The 17,062-nt window shown below is 47.5% G+C and overlaps 1 protein-coding gene across 2 annotated transcripts in view; it reads right to left on the reverse strand.

Annotated features, from left to right (window-relative positions):
* Nucleotides 1-12,827, reverse strand: part of wnt7bb (wingless-type MMTV integration site family, member 7Bb) — a 30,103-nt gene extending 17,276 nt beyond the window's left edge. Inside the window, exons 1-2 of one of the 2 annotated variants that reach the window (XM_068313713.1) lie at nt 12,740-12,827; nt 5,933-6,159 (exon numbers count right to left, since the gene is read on the reverse strand). In XM_068313713.1, the coding sequence (XP_068169814.1) occupies nt 5,933-6,159; nt 12,740-12,810 (298 nt within the window). In that variant the 5' untranslated portion in view covers nt 12,811-12,827. Of the gene's footprint in view, nt 1-5,932; nt 6,160-10,634; nt 11,061-12,739 lie in introns of those variants that run through there. The other variant, XM_068313712.1, reaches the window with a different exon arrangement.
* Nucleotides 12,828-17,062: the final 4,235 nt, after the last annotated feature.

Here is a 17,062-nt window from a genome sequence, read left to right on the forward strand (position 1 = left end):
GCAACGAGCGCCGTTTGGATCTGACAAAAAAAAAAAAAAAAAAAGGAGACGCGTAACGGGAACCACATGGCGCGCCCAGTGCACTTCATGTGCGGCTGAACGCACTTAAATATGCATAATAAAAACAGCATCAGAAAATCACAGCCGTGGGATCAGTCTGGACGGAAATATTTCAAAATCGAGTGATTCATGCAGAAACCGGAGCGAGTGTTTTGATTGGAGGATTGGCCGCGTTTGGCCGTTCCTCTCCTGCAAAACCTTTCCTCCTTCCTCCTCGCTGATGGATTTGTGTCTGATTTTACTATTACTTCTTTAATAGACTGCAACAAACCACTCAATAACAGCCATTTCTGTTAGCGCGGGATAATTCATTCCACATTTGAAAGGTACCCACCGGTGCCAGCGCCGGCCGGCGCGGGGCACCGGAGGAGAGGAAACCGGCTAAAAATCTGCTTCTGCAAGAGGAAACAGAGACACGCTCAAATTGCCAGTTTCGAATCGCGCTGGGGAGTTTATGGTGTTGTTCTCCAATTTGTCAGTTAGGGCATAATAAGGGGAGCTCATTTTGCAAAACGGAGAAACCGTTGAGGGACTGGAGCGACTTGCAACGGGAACGGATGGGGGATGCTTTCATTTTTCCATCAATCCAAAGCCTCAAGCCTCGCGGCGACGGGAGCCAGGAGAAGCCATCTCCCCGAAAAGAAAGGAAAAAAAACGCTTTTTTCTGTTGACAGTAGGAGAACAAAATAAATATCGAATGACCGTCCTTTGAAACTGAATCACCTCTTGCTGAATGAAGCTATCTTAGACTCTGTAAATGCTCAATAACCCAACTATTAATGTGCGCTCTCTTGGAAAGCGACTGTAATAGCATGGAGCGGCTCCAGAAGGCAGCGACCGCCTCCAAGAGCCGGCAGCACAGAGAGAATGCATTAGACTTGCGGTCGGCTGATCTTTAGCTCTTGAAAAAATGCCGACATCTCCTCCTTCCAGTCCAAAACTAAGACTGGATCACAGAGCGAGGGGGAAAGGTTTAGTGTTCATAATTTGAGGGATTTGAATGAAAAAAAAAAAAACTTTAAATGGGGTAGTCGAACGGGAATAGCTTTTCCCCTCCACTTGATTATGATGATGTGGGAATTTTGCAGATTCGGAGAAGGGATCGGAACATTTTGTTGAATGGGGGGTGTATTCCATGATTTCATATGCCATGCTAAAGAATTCCATAATGCTCACAGGCATGGTCAGAAAACATGGTCTTCAATCATGAGTAAAAAAATATAAAAAAACACGCTGGAAACTATCACGGCTGTGAGACCAGTTGATGGCAGGAAGGTATACTGGGAGAAAACTCCCCATTGGCCTTTTTTCCCCCAGCGTCTAACTGGTGGTGGGGTTCTGCAGTAGCTGTGGTGTCTGTGGTCTCCCACGATGACCTGCTAAACTGAAGGAGCACTGTCAGATCCCAACCGGCGGCCTCCCCATCCATGTTTTTGGGTGGGTGGGGGGGTGACCCGATGCATCCGGCGGTATCCGCACTCAGTAGCCAATCACACACCTGCGTCCGGTGCAAGGTAGGATGAAGCAGGAAGGTTGCGGGTTCAGATCCACCTGTCTGTTTGGGTTCTCCAGCCGAAAAAAAATACATTTAAAAATCTGGATTAATCCCATTTAATCCCATCCTTGTTCATTTTTAACAGTGTTGGTTCTATTTGAAATTGTATTTACCCTCTAAAGGGCAGACATCTACATATGTAGACCCTCAACATGAGGGATGTAGTGACTGGTAACCGTTAGCAACCAGCAGCTCCATCTTTTCCCAATAAGATACGGATTAGATTCTTCTGTCTGTGTGGCATCAAGTGCAGTTTTCCCGCCATTTTCTGGTGACGCAGGTTTTAAATGGGGAGGGGTCCACCGGGCCAGGATAATAACACTAATGATAATGTAAATAGAAAATAGCTGCGTCAGATTTTTACAGAACAGCGAAGCCGATCTCCAGCAGTAATTAAATTTACATCAGCGAAACCAGCGCTCTGGAAGCCGACCGCAGCCCAAGCCCGTTTTCAGTAGGTGTATTAAATCAATTAAACCTTCTCCCAAACAAGTTCAGCCGGATCCAGAACGCCGCCGCAAAGCGAAAGACGACCCAAAACCAAATCAAATGCACGGCACCGCTGATCCGCCAAAAAAACCGGCGAGGCCTGGAGAAACGCCCACAAACACAGAAATCCACCAGATTATCACTCATCATCCAGGAAAAGAGCCGGGAGGAAGAAAAAAAACAAAACAAAACAAAAAAACCCAAAAAAACTCTTTGATTCTGTTTTATCGAAACGAGTTCATTTCAGTCTGTTTCTGATTTAGAGCTCGAATCCCGACACGAGCGCCGCTCGCCAGTATTTGTGAATTAATGGTTGTGTGTTCTTTTTTGATCTGTCTCTCACCAGTGATAGAAATTTATAATGTAAATGTATATCTGGCTCTGCAACAAAACCTCTTTAGAACTTAGTGTCACCCTTTAAAACCGCGAAACCCACATCCCGACGCAAACCGGTGGACAAACCTCTGTTTAGAGCCGTTTAATGAGCCGACGAACAAACATCTGCTGCACAGCCACACCGTGTGTGTGTGTGTGTGTGTGTGTGTGTGTGTGTGTGTGTGTGTGTGTGTGTGTGTGTGTGTGTGTGTGTGTGTGTACACATTTGCGGTGAAAATAGAAATGTTTGTGTCAAAATGAAAGTTATCATCTGATGGAATCTGCACGATGAAACTACACTCCAGTTTAATTTACAGGGACTTGCATTACTATTTTTACTTCTCAATCAGTTCACAATCATTTTAATTCCCAGTTTCTTTGGAGATTTTGGTTAATTATGTGAAATATAAATTCTCCATCGCAAATAATTCAGTTTTTATTAATGTATTTTATGAGCAATTAAAAAAGAAAAGTGGAAAAAGTCGGGGTATTGTTTCTTTCTAGTGGATGAAATCACTTTAAAGCTGTTGTATTTATTTTTTTCTTTACCTCAGAGCCGCTGAAATTGAAAATGTTTTTTGAGACATTGGAATGGAGACATTTTTAATTAGTTAAGATGTGACCTTGTGTGGCTTTTGTGTAGTTTTGCTTCACCTATGACATAAAAAATACAAGAAAAAGTTCAGATTAGTGACATTTAAGAGCCAAATTTTATTATTTTCCTTTTTTAAAGATCAAATTATGGTTATTTCAGGAATGGTTCTGCTTTCGTTGAATATTAAGACTAGGATTAGAGAGGTCAAAGGTGACACGTTCAGGAACTGGACAAGAACGCCGGACTTATTTAGATCCAGCGTAGAACCAGAATGAGAAAACAACATTAGCTCCATTACAAAAGAAAGCGCCACATTCACAACAAAGAAAATCTGCTTTTGGAGCTAATTCAGCTACTCCTTGAGAGCAGTGATTGCTAACAGAGCCGCTGGATTAAATGCACAGCGCGACCGCAACGTAACGCAACAAAGCATCTTCTAAATGAAAGGAAATACATGAAAGTCTCTGTGAAACAAAAGCAGCACCCGAGGTTTCTGCGGAATGCGGAATCCCTCGAACAAAAGCATCGTAAATGTAAATGTTTGTCTGCTCAACATCTTTCCCTGCTTGTACGAACGCTCCGCGGAGCCAGCCAGCCACGGACACAACCAATTTTCCCCCGATTAACAACAGATGTGTGTCCGTCTATTTTGGTTCGACAAGCGTTCTCTGCAATAACACCATTAGTTGTCTCCTCATTTTCAATATCATTTTTCAACCATACGTTTCCTCCATTAGGGCTTTTGGTAGCCAATCCGTAGCTTTAGCTTAGCAATGCTAACCAACGGTCCCATCTGCAGAACCTCCTCCAGCAGAAACCGGAGGAACGGATCAACAGCTGGAGACGGAACGGCTAAGAAGTCCTCCAGAGCGAAGCCAACGGGAACGGTTACGCAACATGAGTGGAAGACGCTGCGTTTGCTGGTTTGGGTTTGACTGTGTGATGTGTGCAGCTCGGGTTTGGCCCGTTGGATTCCGGGGAACTTCTATCAGACGCTTCATGCTCTGGTTCTTTAAACGGAGACAATAGGATGGTAAACTCTGGCATCCTGGCCTCGCTGGTTTTGTTAGTGACGACGTTCTTGGTTATTACAGTCGCTGCTGGTCCAAAAATTCAGCTCTTTTTCAATAAAAAATATTTTGAATGACAAAGCCCCCCTTCGTGGGGATGGATTGTTCTGATGAACAAAATGGGTTCACTGGAGTCTTTAGTTCTATAAAATATTAATTAAGCAGTAGAAAGATTTACATCACACACATTACAATTTGTAATTTTGCTTTTCTTTAGAAATGTTGTTGATTTTTTACCAAATGACTTTGTATAAAACTTGATGTCTGAGAGTAATTGAATGAAACCATCAAGGCCAGAAGTAGAGATAGATCCCAGAGATCTCACCGCAAACAAGTTTTTATGTGTTGAGTCTAATTTGTAAAATTATCCTTTAATACATCAGGGGTTAATTTTTCACATCAATCAATCCTATAATTTTTTATTAACAAAGGTTCCATTTTAGTTTAGCTCGGCTCATGTCTGATGATTGGTTGGCTGTTAGGTCAGTGGTTTGTCGATTGGTTGGTTGGTTGGTCAGTGGTTTGGTTGGTTGATTGGTGGGTTGGTTGGTCAGTGGGTTGGTTGGTTGGGTTGGTGGAGTGGTTGAGATACGTGTTTTACAAAGTCGTTCATTGTAGAAACACTTCCTGTAAGAGGCTTTCGTTGGCCAAACTCCCTCACTTAGCAAAAACCTACAACCATTACCCATAAGTCTGCACACAGCTCAACACTGCACAGCGAAACAGCATCCAAGTAGCTAAAAAAGCTATTTGAGCTCCTCAATCCAACAGCACCTTTTCCACTACTGATAGCTACTGTAGACCGTGAGGGACAAAAAGCACAGCGCGGAACCCCTTCTAAACGTAAATGCTCCAACATTTACAGAAGAGCAACTAGAAGTAAATAACCAGCTAGTCTTCCTAACGCCGACTTGTGAAGGTATCAACATCTGATCAACCAATCACGTCATCCCTACTGGCCAGGCTAACGTCTTTACCGTGACAGACCTTCAGTGGACGAGGGTCAGTGAAACAACATCCATCTGGTTCTAACGTCTCTAAATCTCACGATAAAGTTTTCCAGAAACCCATGAGAAAAAAATGACACATCCAGAAAAGAGACTTAAACCATCAAAGTAGGAAAACTACATTAAATTATTAAATATAGACATCATGCGCAGGATTCAAACTCTGGTCATCCGGATGGGAGTCACCCGCCGTAACCGCCGGACCAGCCTGTGACACGGACACCGGCCTAAAAACAGCCTTTTTATTGTTCCGACAACACGCGTGTCCTCTGTAGACATTTTTCACAAACCTACTGAACTTCAGTCGGGATTCTGAAATGCAGAAAAACTCACAGGCATCCAGAGGAAGTTCATGAAACCACATCTCCTGCAGTTCCCTCCAGTGCTTCCTGCTCACGCTGACATGTTCACAGCCACGATAACAGCTTCGATAGCTAACGTCAGATTTAAATCACCCAGCAGAGCCTTAATTCAGCAAGACGTGAGGAGTTCTGTTAGATTCTGTATCCAAAAACTCTACACGGTCATGACTTTTGTCTGTCGACAATCAAAAACGGTCCTCGCAGGGTTGATTTAAATCATCACAACGTAATTCATAGAAACAACAGGCCGATTTTTGCTCCATTTGACTTCAGAGCAAGTGAAACTTTAAACACGTGGCTACAGGGACGACATCGCTTCGCAAAAGTCCCTGAAAGGTTCTCACAGCGCTAACACAAAGACACACAAAGACACACATGAGCACATTCCCATTCCCCTCAGCGACACAACCCAGACTGACCTACTCGCAGCTCCTGGCCGAAGACGGTCCGTTCTCCCAGCGCCGAGCAGTTCCAGCGTCCGTAGCGGAACTGGTACTGACACTCATTGATGCCCATCTGGGCGCCTTCGCCCACAACAATGATGGCGTCCGGCCGGCTCTGACAGATCGCCCGCTGGCGTGGCGCCAGCCCGGGAATCTTGTTGCAGATGATGTTGGCGCCCAGAGCCACCACCGACGACAAGGCCCTGCCAAAATAAGAGAAACACACATTCATTGGTCGATACACACACCTCATTCAGTCCCAACCTGCAGAGGACGGTCAGACTGACTCACTAAAGTGAGACTGTCCAGGACGAGACTCGGTTTGACTAATGATTGATGCACTCAGAGCACTGAAAGCTGCACTGTGTGAAATTATTGCTATTTAATGGATCAGAAAAAAAATAAAAGTCAATCCATCATAAGATCAGACAGAGAAGCTAAAGGCCACCAAAGAGAGAAAACAAGATGCGGATTGTCATCTCAACAGGGTGTGAACGCCTGAAGCGATGAAGTGGGGCTCAGTGTTTATTCCTGGGTAGCGTAGCGCCGCGTGCTACCTGATGGTAGCTTTTCTAGCTTCATGGTTAGCTGAGACATTTCCTGGTGTTTTGAGCGCATTGATGCAAAGCTGGCTGTGATAGGTCTGAGATGGGTTAGCATGGGTGGAAAGAACCTTGTCTTCTGTGCAGAATGCAGATTAACAAGGTTGGGCTCTGGTCCATCATCACTGGATTGGACCTGTTTGTTCTGAACATCCCACAGACGCTGACTGGATTGAGGTCTGGGGACTGAGGACACCTTGAACTCTTTATGGTCCCAGAACCTTTCGGTTTCTGCAGGTTCTTCTCAGGGACCAAGATCTGCAGCAAGCTTCCTATCAGAACCAGCAGTTTGTTCTACAGAAGCTTTTCTGTAGAAACCGACAACACGGTCCAGCCTTCACCTCCTACGGATCGATGACCATCAATTGGGTGTTGTGGATCCTGTTCCTGCTTCACCGAGGTGATGGCGCCGTCTGTTGCAGAGCAGGAACCCCCAAACCAGACCTGGAGATGCTCGGAACCAGTCGTTGTCCGATTTTGGGGCCTCGTCAATCAGAAAGATCGTTCCAGATTGATCATGACAGAGAGAAAGAAAGAGGAGACAACTGCTACCCTGGACCTTCTCCGTTTTTACGAGCGTGCCGTCGGTGCTGCTGTGCTCGGTTGCATATTATGGTGCACAGTTTTCCCCTTCAGTGGGTGTGGGTTTGAGAGTATACACTGGTGATTTCGCTCACTTGTTAACCAAACATCACACAAAATGTTGCTCCTTATGATTTGTGTATTTATGTTTGGGGTGTGAGAGTCTGCTCCCCCAAACGCTTGAGCGATAAACGACACGTCTCCTCGTCGTTCGCCATCGCTGGACGCGATTCCACCAAAAACCTGCAAAACCACTGAAGAAGCCAGGACAGATTAGCGCTAAACAAAGCGCCGACTTTCTCCACAACTCTGTTTATAGCCCTCCAAACCATGTAGATACATACTTTTCAAACATGTCAGGGACAAGCAGCCATAAATGAGCTCAGAGGCAAACGCCAGCTTTGTGAAGAATGACGCCGACCTCTGAAGTCTTCACCACAAACGGGGCGAACGAGCACAAGCGAGCAGTGTGTCAGCGAAAAAGAAAAAAAAAAGTGACGGCAGCGTGAAAAGGGAGAGAGTGTGAGTGGGGTGGGGGGTTCCTGTGGAATCAGGGTGATCTTGGCAGGAGACCCCCCCCCCCCTGACTCACGACGAAGACACGGACCATGATGGGAAATCGCTGTCAGAAAATCAAGTCCTCCTTCCGCCGGTGGCTCAAGTTTTTGGTTTTTTTTTGGTTTTTTCCGCAAAGGCAGAAAAAAAAAACGTAAATCTCAATTTCCAACACTTCTAATAAATCGTAACGGGAGCAGGATCTGTAACCGGGCTGCAGGCATTCTCTGGGATGACCCGGCGCAGCCAGGGGGGGACCAAGGCAACAGAACAGAAAGTCATTTAGCAAAAAGCCTGCTAAACGCTAGCTCAGCTAAGATTCTCGAAACTCTAGCAAACAATTTTCAAAACAATAAAAAGAAGTTAAACTAAATAATGAATTCTTCCCCGGCAGCATATTTTCACCACCAGGCTGTCAACAAAAATAAAAATCAACACAATCTAAAATTCAAACTTTCCTTTTTTTTTTTTGTTAGAGAAATGAAAAAAACTGGATGTGGTGCGTTCACTGTCTGCAGGAACTCTGCGTTCTCTGTGCTCTCTCTGCTGTTAAATAGGCTTGAACTCCTCTGACCCTCCGTGACCCTCGGCGGTTTATATGTGGTCGCTCGTGGCAACAAGGACGACGTCATCCGAACGCAACCGGAAAGGTCAGGCGCCGGAGGAGCTCGCCGTCCTGCACGGTGGAAGTAAAAAACATCCGAATGCAACCACAATAAAGCGTTTATACGTCTCTTTTTTTTTTATTTTTTAGCCGAGACAAACAGGATTCCTCCTCTGTCACCTGCTGCAGTTCACACAATCACCGTCTACCGCCAGCAACCGAAACCATCACACAACAGCAAACAGAGAATTCCACAGCTAAGCTTTTAAATCCCTGAAATCATCAAAGTGCACAAACGCCATTCTGTTTGCTTAGCGTGTGCTTGTGTGTACGGCGGCTCGCCACCGACACGGATCCGCCCGGCGGGGAGCTCCAACAACACTGTTTGGGATGCTTCCTCACATATCCAGAGTATCGCTGTTATAATAAAAGATCCAGACTGAGGAGGTTGTTGTTAATTGCTAAGCAACAGGTGAGCCTTTGTTGATCCGAGCAAACGTTCACGTTTCCAGCCGGAATTTGAACACATTTCATCAATCTGAGCTCCGGCGCCTCCGGCCTCCCTCCTGACACCAGAGGAGACTCCAATCTTCTTCATAAATACATTATTTAGTGACTGAAACACTCACACTTCATCATCAACACCCCCACAATGCGAGCCAGGCGAGCGGAGGCCTCGGTCGGCTAAAACAATGCATTTGGAGCATTAAGGGAACCAATCAGAGCCAGCGTGAGTGGCGTGGGGCTTTCAGCCTCCATCCCAAGGCGAGTTCTGGCCGTCCGGCCCTCCATCGTGGCGTTACAGCGTGCTCACAGCCACCTACTCCATCACATGGAACACTTTGAACCTAACTGACAGACTATTAAGCTCCCAGGCATGCATCTTCCACCGAGGAATGCACTCACAAAAAAATGTCTGAGACACAAACGTTCCTCTTTTTTCCAATAGCAGGGAGGAGGTGGGGGGGAGGAATCGTGTTATTTCAGTGTGGAATACCAATTTTCTGCTACTCATTCACAAACACTGGAGGTGTTTAATTCATAAAAGAAAACACCCACATCTGGTTTAGACCATATCTACCATGAGGCTGATGTTAAAACCGTTTTGATGCCACTGGAGATTCAATGGGGGTTTTTAATTTTATTTTATTTTTTACATGTGAAGGCACTGCCCAGTCTGTGTTATCTAAAAAAACCAAACATATTTAACCCAAAAGAACGCTCTCCAGACTTAAATAATCCAAACAAACAATCGTATGCAATTTTAATGTGCAATCCATGACTAAATTTAGCCCTCTTTTAACAGAAAAACCAAAAACCACATCTATTTCAGCGTCGGGTTTGGGGTCTCCGGGCAGCAGAGGAGGCAGCAGGGCTGACTAATTATTTTGGAAGCCTTGAGAAAGCCAGAATTCCTCATTTAATTCAAAGCCGCAGCGCGTTATGGCGTCAATCACAGGTAGACGTTCCAAAAAATTTTTTAAAAAAAAATAAAAAATCGCATGATAATGAGGTAATAATAATAGTAATAATAATAATAATAATAATAATAATAATAATAATAATAATAATAACGCAAGGCAGGAAACGTTTGACCCGCTCTGACAGGTTCATTAACGGTTCAGGCGTGCGTAAAAATGAGAATTAAAAAAAAAAAAAAAGATAAATAAATTCTCCACACACTCAGCATCCAATTGTCTTGAACATCTCTGCCACTCTGTGGCCAAAACGGATCCATGTAGCCGCTATACCAGAATGTTTTTGTCTGATCCTGCAGAATCTCTCTCTCCCCCGGCCGGGGGGTCACCCCCCCCCCCCCACACACACACACACACACACCCCCACGCCACCTCCACCGGGGTTGCGCTCCTCCGCCGGCTTGACTGCACATTAACGGGCTCGGCTAATTAATTTATTCCCACGTGGATCGCTTCTTTTTTTACTTTTCCTCCCCCCCTGCGACGTGATGAGGGTTTAACACGTGTGCCACATGATGGACGTGTGCGTAAATATTCTAGAATGAACGCACCCACTGGGGGGTGGGGGGGACTGAGCGGCTTCAGCTTTTTACGCGACGAAAAAACGCTTCAGCGTCCAATCAGGGGGCGAGTATGACCGGAGAAATTCATCTGAGGAGCGGATTTAATCACTGGAAAGACTCAAGATCGAGCCCGACACGACCGGTTGGAACCCGAACCAGCGCTCCGGGGAGGGTGTGGGGTGGTGCTGGTGGTGGTGCTGCTGGTGGTGGTGGTGGTGTTTGGGGGGGGGGGGGGAGCTGAGCGCGCCGTTGGCTTAACGTAATTAAGGCGCAAGTTAATTGGCTGAGACTTACAGGTAGCTGCCGCTCGTCAGGATGAGGAAGATCTGCGGGTAATAGACTGACAGCAGCACACTGCGCGACGAGAAGATGATCATGATGACATGGAGCAAATGGCCACGTTCGGAGGATGAAAAAACTCCCCTTAAAATCCCGGGCTTTTACGTCCCCCTTTTTTCCTTGCAGAAAAGCGGAGCGGAGGTGCGGCGCGTCCGGCTGGTCTCGGTGCGGTGGCTCTTACGCAGCTCCGAGCTCCCAGGGCCGTGTGTGCGCTGAGATTGGCTCTGTCATCTCTCAGCGGCGGAGGCTGTTACACAGTTACTGCGGGCTCCCGAGCCGGAATGATGCTGGTTTTAGGGATTTTGCATGGCAGAAAAGTGCCTCTCTCCACTCTCATGAGAGTCGTGCCTGCCATTGGGCAGGGAGAGACACTGCTATCCGCCCACTTTGCCACAACGGGACAATAGGGTGACACTGATCCGATCCCCGTTGGACGCGCAGGAGGTTTCATTCATCACCCCTTCCCTCCCCTCTCCCTCCTCCCTCCTCCTCCCTCCTCCTACCTCCTCCTCCTCCTCCTCTTCATCCACCACCCATCCAGCCAAAAATAAACAAACATAGACGCTGGCTGCTGCTGCTGCAGCCTCGCACCATCACCACGAAACATTTCTCTGCTCTGAATCAACAAGTTGGTGCGAAAGAATTCTCTAACATGCTGTGGGTGAGCGCAGAGCATCATCATCATCTTCCTCATTACACTTCTTGTACCATTCTTGTGTGATTTGGATCCTCCTATAAATACTTTATTACAGGGTTTCCTCCTTTATGGCCCTGTTGTTTCCCCCTCACTTCATCCGAGCAGAGAAATAAAATACCTGGGGGTGGGGGGGGTGGGGTGGAGATTTTACCTGAGAGCTCAGAGGGTTCAGCATCGTGACGCTCACTCAACACCTGCAGGCTCCAGTCATTGTAAATGAAGAGGGTACCGTGAAAGATGGAGTTAAAAAAAAAAAAAAAGAAGGGATGGAAGGAATGAGCTCAGGCTCGGTAAACACGGAGAGGAGCGACTTTCTTCCCCCGCGTTTGGAGCGGCTGTCATGTGATACGAGCATCTGTCAGCTCCACGCTTCACTCCGCTTGCGTGACGTCTCGAAGAGTGGGCTGACACGTATTTAGTTTGGGGCCATTGTGGCTGCGGGGTTGTCAGGAGCTTTTCCAGTTGTATGGTCTGTGTTTTGGAGGTTAAACAGAGAGCAAGTCTTCTTCTTTTCAAAGACCTGCCATCCCATTTCTGACGTTACTTAAACGGCTTTCCGTGCAGACTGTTGGGATTACCGTGGACCCGGATGAGTGAGAATCAACACAAACATTTTGGATTAGATGGATTCTTTCATATGGAACCTCTTAGATAATAAAAAAAAACAACACCTTGTTGTTGCGCAATTCAGGAAAACTAAATGATAAAAAGGTGCCTGGTTATACTGATGAGTAATAAGTCCTGTTTTCTTTCATTGTTGCGTCCTAAACGCGCAATCAAGCTATAAAAACAATAAAGACCCCCACCCGCTCTTTACGCGAACTTGTGGCCCCTGATCAGATCGCCTCCACGCACACGCTGCGTCAGCAGCGGGGAAGAAACGGATCCGAGTGGCTGTGTTTACGCGTCAAGGTGAGGTTATTGCAAAACAGGTGAAAACTCCGGGCGATGGAATGTGGAAATACAGCTCAGTCTGGCGCTATTAATGAAGGAATGCGGGGCTGAGCGGGATCTGGTGCGGAGACAGAGGCTCAAATTATCTGCTGCGACAAAGGAGCGGGAATCTGAGTGTGTGTGTGTGTGGGGGGGGGGGGGTGAACTCAACAGCCCTCCGACAGCGCATATAGGAATCGATCGGATTGCTCGTCGGTTTGAGATCCGATCCGCCGCTTTTACGCACGACGCATTCCCCGGGTGCACGCGTCCGGGGGTGGGGTGTGGGGGGGAGGACTAGTTATAATACACCTGCTGGAAACGGATTAAGTCTGTGGGGGGTCAGAGGGCAGTGAATGACACACATTTGCGCATACATGTAGGGGGTGGGGGCTGCGCAGGTAATAATAAAAATTTTAAAAAAACTCACCCGAGTCTGAGGTAAATGACGCCAAAACACAAGAACACGTAGAGGCTCCGCTTTCGGGGGGGTCTGTGCATGATCGGTCCCACTTTGTCCAGAGGCCATGCACTGTAGCATAAAGCTGGGGGCGTTGTTTTTGTTTTTTTGGGGGGGTCCGCTCCTCTCTAACCCTCCCAGATGCACGCAGACCTCCTGGTTTCCGAGACGTGAAGCCGGAGCGCCTCCGCGCTCTCCACCTCCATGATCCGGCAGCGCAGGTGAGATGCTGGCGACGACCCGACAGGTGGGCAAAGGACTCCCCCCCCAAAAAAAACAAAAAAAAAGCTGAGGGTCGGGCTTGAAAGGTGAATGAGTTCTTGGGAGGAAGTGCCTCCTGTCCGTCTCTTACTTTCACAGATAATTAGAAATTCCCGTTTTCTGCGCGGCGCAGGTAGGAAACACCCCGAGCTGCCGCCACAACCCGGCGGCTCTGGCTCCGTTCGCAGCTTTTACGCATCTGTCTGCTCTTTGAAGACATCTTTAAGTCCACTTTACTCACTTCAGACGGCCAGGTATGCTCTAGTACAGGTAACAAAAGCAATACACACGCCTCCTCCTCCTCCTCCTCCTCCTCCAGCATGGATATGCAGGGAATGGGAAGGGCTTCCAGCCTGAGATCAACACGTGTAGTTGTTGTACAGAAAACTAAGAGGGACAGGGGGGAGAAACGGCCTTTTATAGGCCCGTCGCCCCGCCGGGTTTGGTGCTGCTCGTCCCCCTCGCAGCATTGCCTCACCAGCGGGCTCCACCACAACAGTGAGACCCATAAAGTCCGGCAGACGAGGAGCGACTTTCCAGCTGGGTGAATCACAACGACCGCTGCATGACTAATAATGACTGATAATACTGCTGGCGTCACGGTGAGTGTGTCACAGGAGGAATGTCAGTCAACATCTCAACGTTTGAGCAGAGCATCACAAACACAGCGAGGTTTGTTGGCCCCTGAGGTCAGGAGCGGAGCCCCAGCCGAGCCTCCGGTTGGACGGACAGACTCCCTCTGGTGGCGGCGGGCGGTAACGGTCACACTGGATGAGGAGGACCCGGGTTCTTCTTGGCGGGGGCTGTCTCCAGCATCGACCCCCCCCAAGGATCTCAGATTTAATTGATGAAGATGAAGAAGATGCCATCCTGTCATTCCTCTGGGGTTTTTGTTTTTTGTTGTTGTTGAAATGCAATAAAGGTGAAATTATTCAAAACCAGTTTGGTTTTGGAATTTTTACCCCGTTCCTCCCTTTTTTGTTTGTTTTTTGACACAACTTACATTTTTTTAAAAAAACACACACAAAAAACTTCCCGAAATTTGTCCCTCCGGAATAAAAAACCGCCCGTCCAGATTCTTTTCTCCTCTGTCTGACCAGACAGAAATCCCAAGGAATCCAATTTGCTTCGCTCTAAATTTTATGGTCTTTGTTCAATTTCTTATAGAACACATAAACCATCAATTCAATGTATTTCCAAGAACCGGCATGAAGAACGTGTCGTAATAATGATGGCATAAACTAAAATTACAGACATGAGCTATCTGAGCGCGGAGACTGCCAGGCTGTTGTTGACCGCGTGAAACCAAACCGCAGAGACCTTTGTTTCAAGACATCCTCGCATTGTGGTTTCAAGGCCTTTTCCTTCAAAACATGCCCATCAAAATTCCAGATGGATTTTTAGGAATAATGAAAGTCAACGCTCGGGCCCAGGGTGACATAAAAAGACGCGTATTTGATGTCTGCCCCGGAACAGATGGTCTTGTTTTGTCTTCAAATGCACATAGCCGACCGTGGAGGCCTGGGCGGGGATGGTCCCGTTGAGTTTAATTAAAATGTTCAAAGAGTCGACGCGTTTTTATGAACGCCGGATCAAGACCAGGGACGTGTTAGTGTCGGAGTTGTTCTCTCGCCCGCCATTGTCGTCGTTGTCGTCGTCGCAAACACACACATTCCTGTGCGTGCTAACAAACATTATCTGTCTGTCGGTGTCCAGACCCATGAATAAAAGCGTAGACACACACACACACACACACACACACACTGAAACACTTGGGTGGTATGAGGTAGATCTCGTGACACACTGTTTATTGAACTTCAAAAAAGCCTGGGCGGGGGCTTTTTTCGAAAACGTATCAATCTGGGTTCGCCGTACGCCACATCGCCGCTCCTACTGCATGAGACGCCTTCGTGTTTGACTTACGGCCTCCCCCTCCCCTTCCCCTTCCCTTCCTTCCAGCCTCCATCCCCCCTTTTACTTTAACGATGGCGGCCAAACTTGGTGGAGATTGCACCATTGTGTTCCCTTAAAAAAAAAGAAAGAAAGATGCGGATTGAATTCTGGCGAGCGCAGGATCGTATGTCGCTCTGTCTTTCTGAATATTATTAAGTGCTCCTGACTGTCGACTAAATCAGAAAACCCGCTGGTTGCCCGTGTGTTTGCGTAGGACCTGGTTCAGCTGGAAAGAGTGAGAGCACTGAGATGCACGAGGATGCCAAACCATGGAGTGGCGTCTGGGGCTGGGTCCACCGCATCCACGCTGGGCCCCAGGCTAGAAGGGGAAACGGCGATTATGCACCGCCGTTCCCCAACCCCCACCCCATCCTGACGCTCCATTAGCTCGGAGGTAGCTGCGGGACCTGAGAGAGAGGAAGCAGCGCCATGGCGAGGGATCAAGGGGGAGATACGGTGAGGGAACGCGACCTTTAAACCCTAGATGTCAGGCGACAACTCGTACGTCCGACTGTGAGGTAGGAGGTTAAAGCAACTCCACCAGTCCTCCCATCCTGACCAGCCGGTTTGACCTTTGCCTCCGTCCTGTTGCGTCCCAGCTGTGGATGGGTGGGGGACGGGGTGTGATCTGAGTGATTCCCCTCTCCCCCAGGTTGGCCTGGTAGATAACCTCCTAGATAAGCAGATCCAACAGCCTGCTTCCGATTGGCTGATTGGTCCAGCCTGAAATGCTACTGTACCTCCTGACAGAACCAGACTTGGAGATTTCCCAACTCGGAGACTGTTTCAAGTAAAACTCGCGCTCCTTAGCGGGACATGAGCCAAACTTCAGTGGGTGTTTTCCTGTTCAGGCCACGACAGAGCGGCGAGGAAAGATCCTTTACCCAAACCTGACGGTCTGAATTGTCTCGCCAAAACTGTAGCTTCTCTTCAAGCACCATTCAGAGATGTGGACGAATGGCTAAGAGGAAAGAAAGGAGTCCAGTTCCACGTCGGAGAGGATGGTTGAGGTTGGGAGTTTGATTCCAGGGCTACATGAGTGGGACTGGACCTTCACGGCAGGAAACGACGCTTGTTTGGATTTAAGTTCACGATTTTCAGAAAGATTATCTGTCAGATTCTCATCATTTTGAGAAAAGTTAGGGTTCAGTTCATCCACTTTTAGATTTTTAGTATGACTTTTCTCCATGAGTATCATGCTGGGAGACCACAGCCGTCTTGCGATTGTGGTTTGTTTAATCCCAGTTTGCAGATGCACTTGTCTTTCGGAATTACCCTGGGTGTCCATGGGGGGTGGTGTTGAATGTGTTTTAGGGGAAGTAATGGTCGTTGACGGCATCATGGGTTCATTGCTGCTGTTCTAGTCTCACATTAAACAGTGGAACTAGACCTCGGCAGAAGAGTGGAGGAAAAAGATTGGAAACAAACAAACAGACAAGAATTCTATCATTACAAAAAAACAACAGTGAAAAAGTCTAGCGTTACTTCAAGAGAATAATTAAGTCTCTGGGGTGAGAGAACGAAACCCGGGCAACACAGACTGAGTTGTGAGTTCAGACAGTTTCCACGTCAGGTCGGCTTCGTCCAGAAGCAACGATCCAACGGTTCTGCGTTCAAACTGGCAACTCAGCTGTTCTCAAAGGTATTAATAACATCTAAACGACATCGGGCGGTCGGGTTGAGGTCGGTTTATGACCCCGAGCCATCCAACGGGGCCAATTCCCTGTCCGAACAACCATCTCGTCTCGTCCATCCACCTCCTGTTGGGTTTCGTTGGTTGAGGGCTATTAGTGGAGGCTCTGAGCCGCCTCAACAGGCTGGAATATGAATGTGATCGCATTGCAAAACTGAATTAGGTATTAACTTTCCTCTCCTTCTGGGTAAACTTTGCGGAGACATCAAATGCATGCTTTGGCGTTGGAGTTTACATACCTGTGAAAGTCAAACAGAGAGCATTGACTCAGGGTGTGGCTCCATATTTGTATCTGACCGCAGCTATGGACGGGCACAGACACACACACTCGCACACACACACACACACACACACACACACACACACACACACACACACACACACAC

The sequence above is a fragment of the Antennarius striatus genome, chromosome 4, assembly GCF_040054535.1.
Source record: "Antennarius striatus isolate MH-2024 chromosome 4, ASM4005453v1, whole genome shotgun sequence".
Classification (NCBI taxonomy): Eukaryota; Metazoa; Chordata; class Actinopteri; order Lophiiformes; family Antennariidae; genus Antennarius; species Antennarius striatus.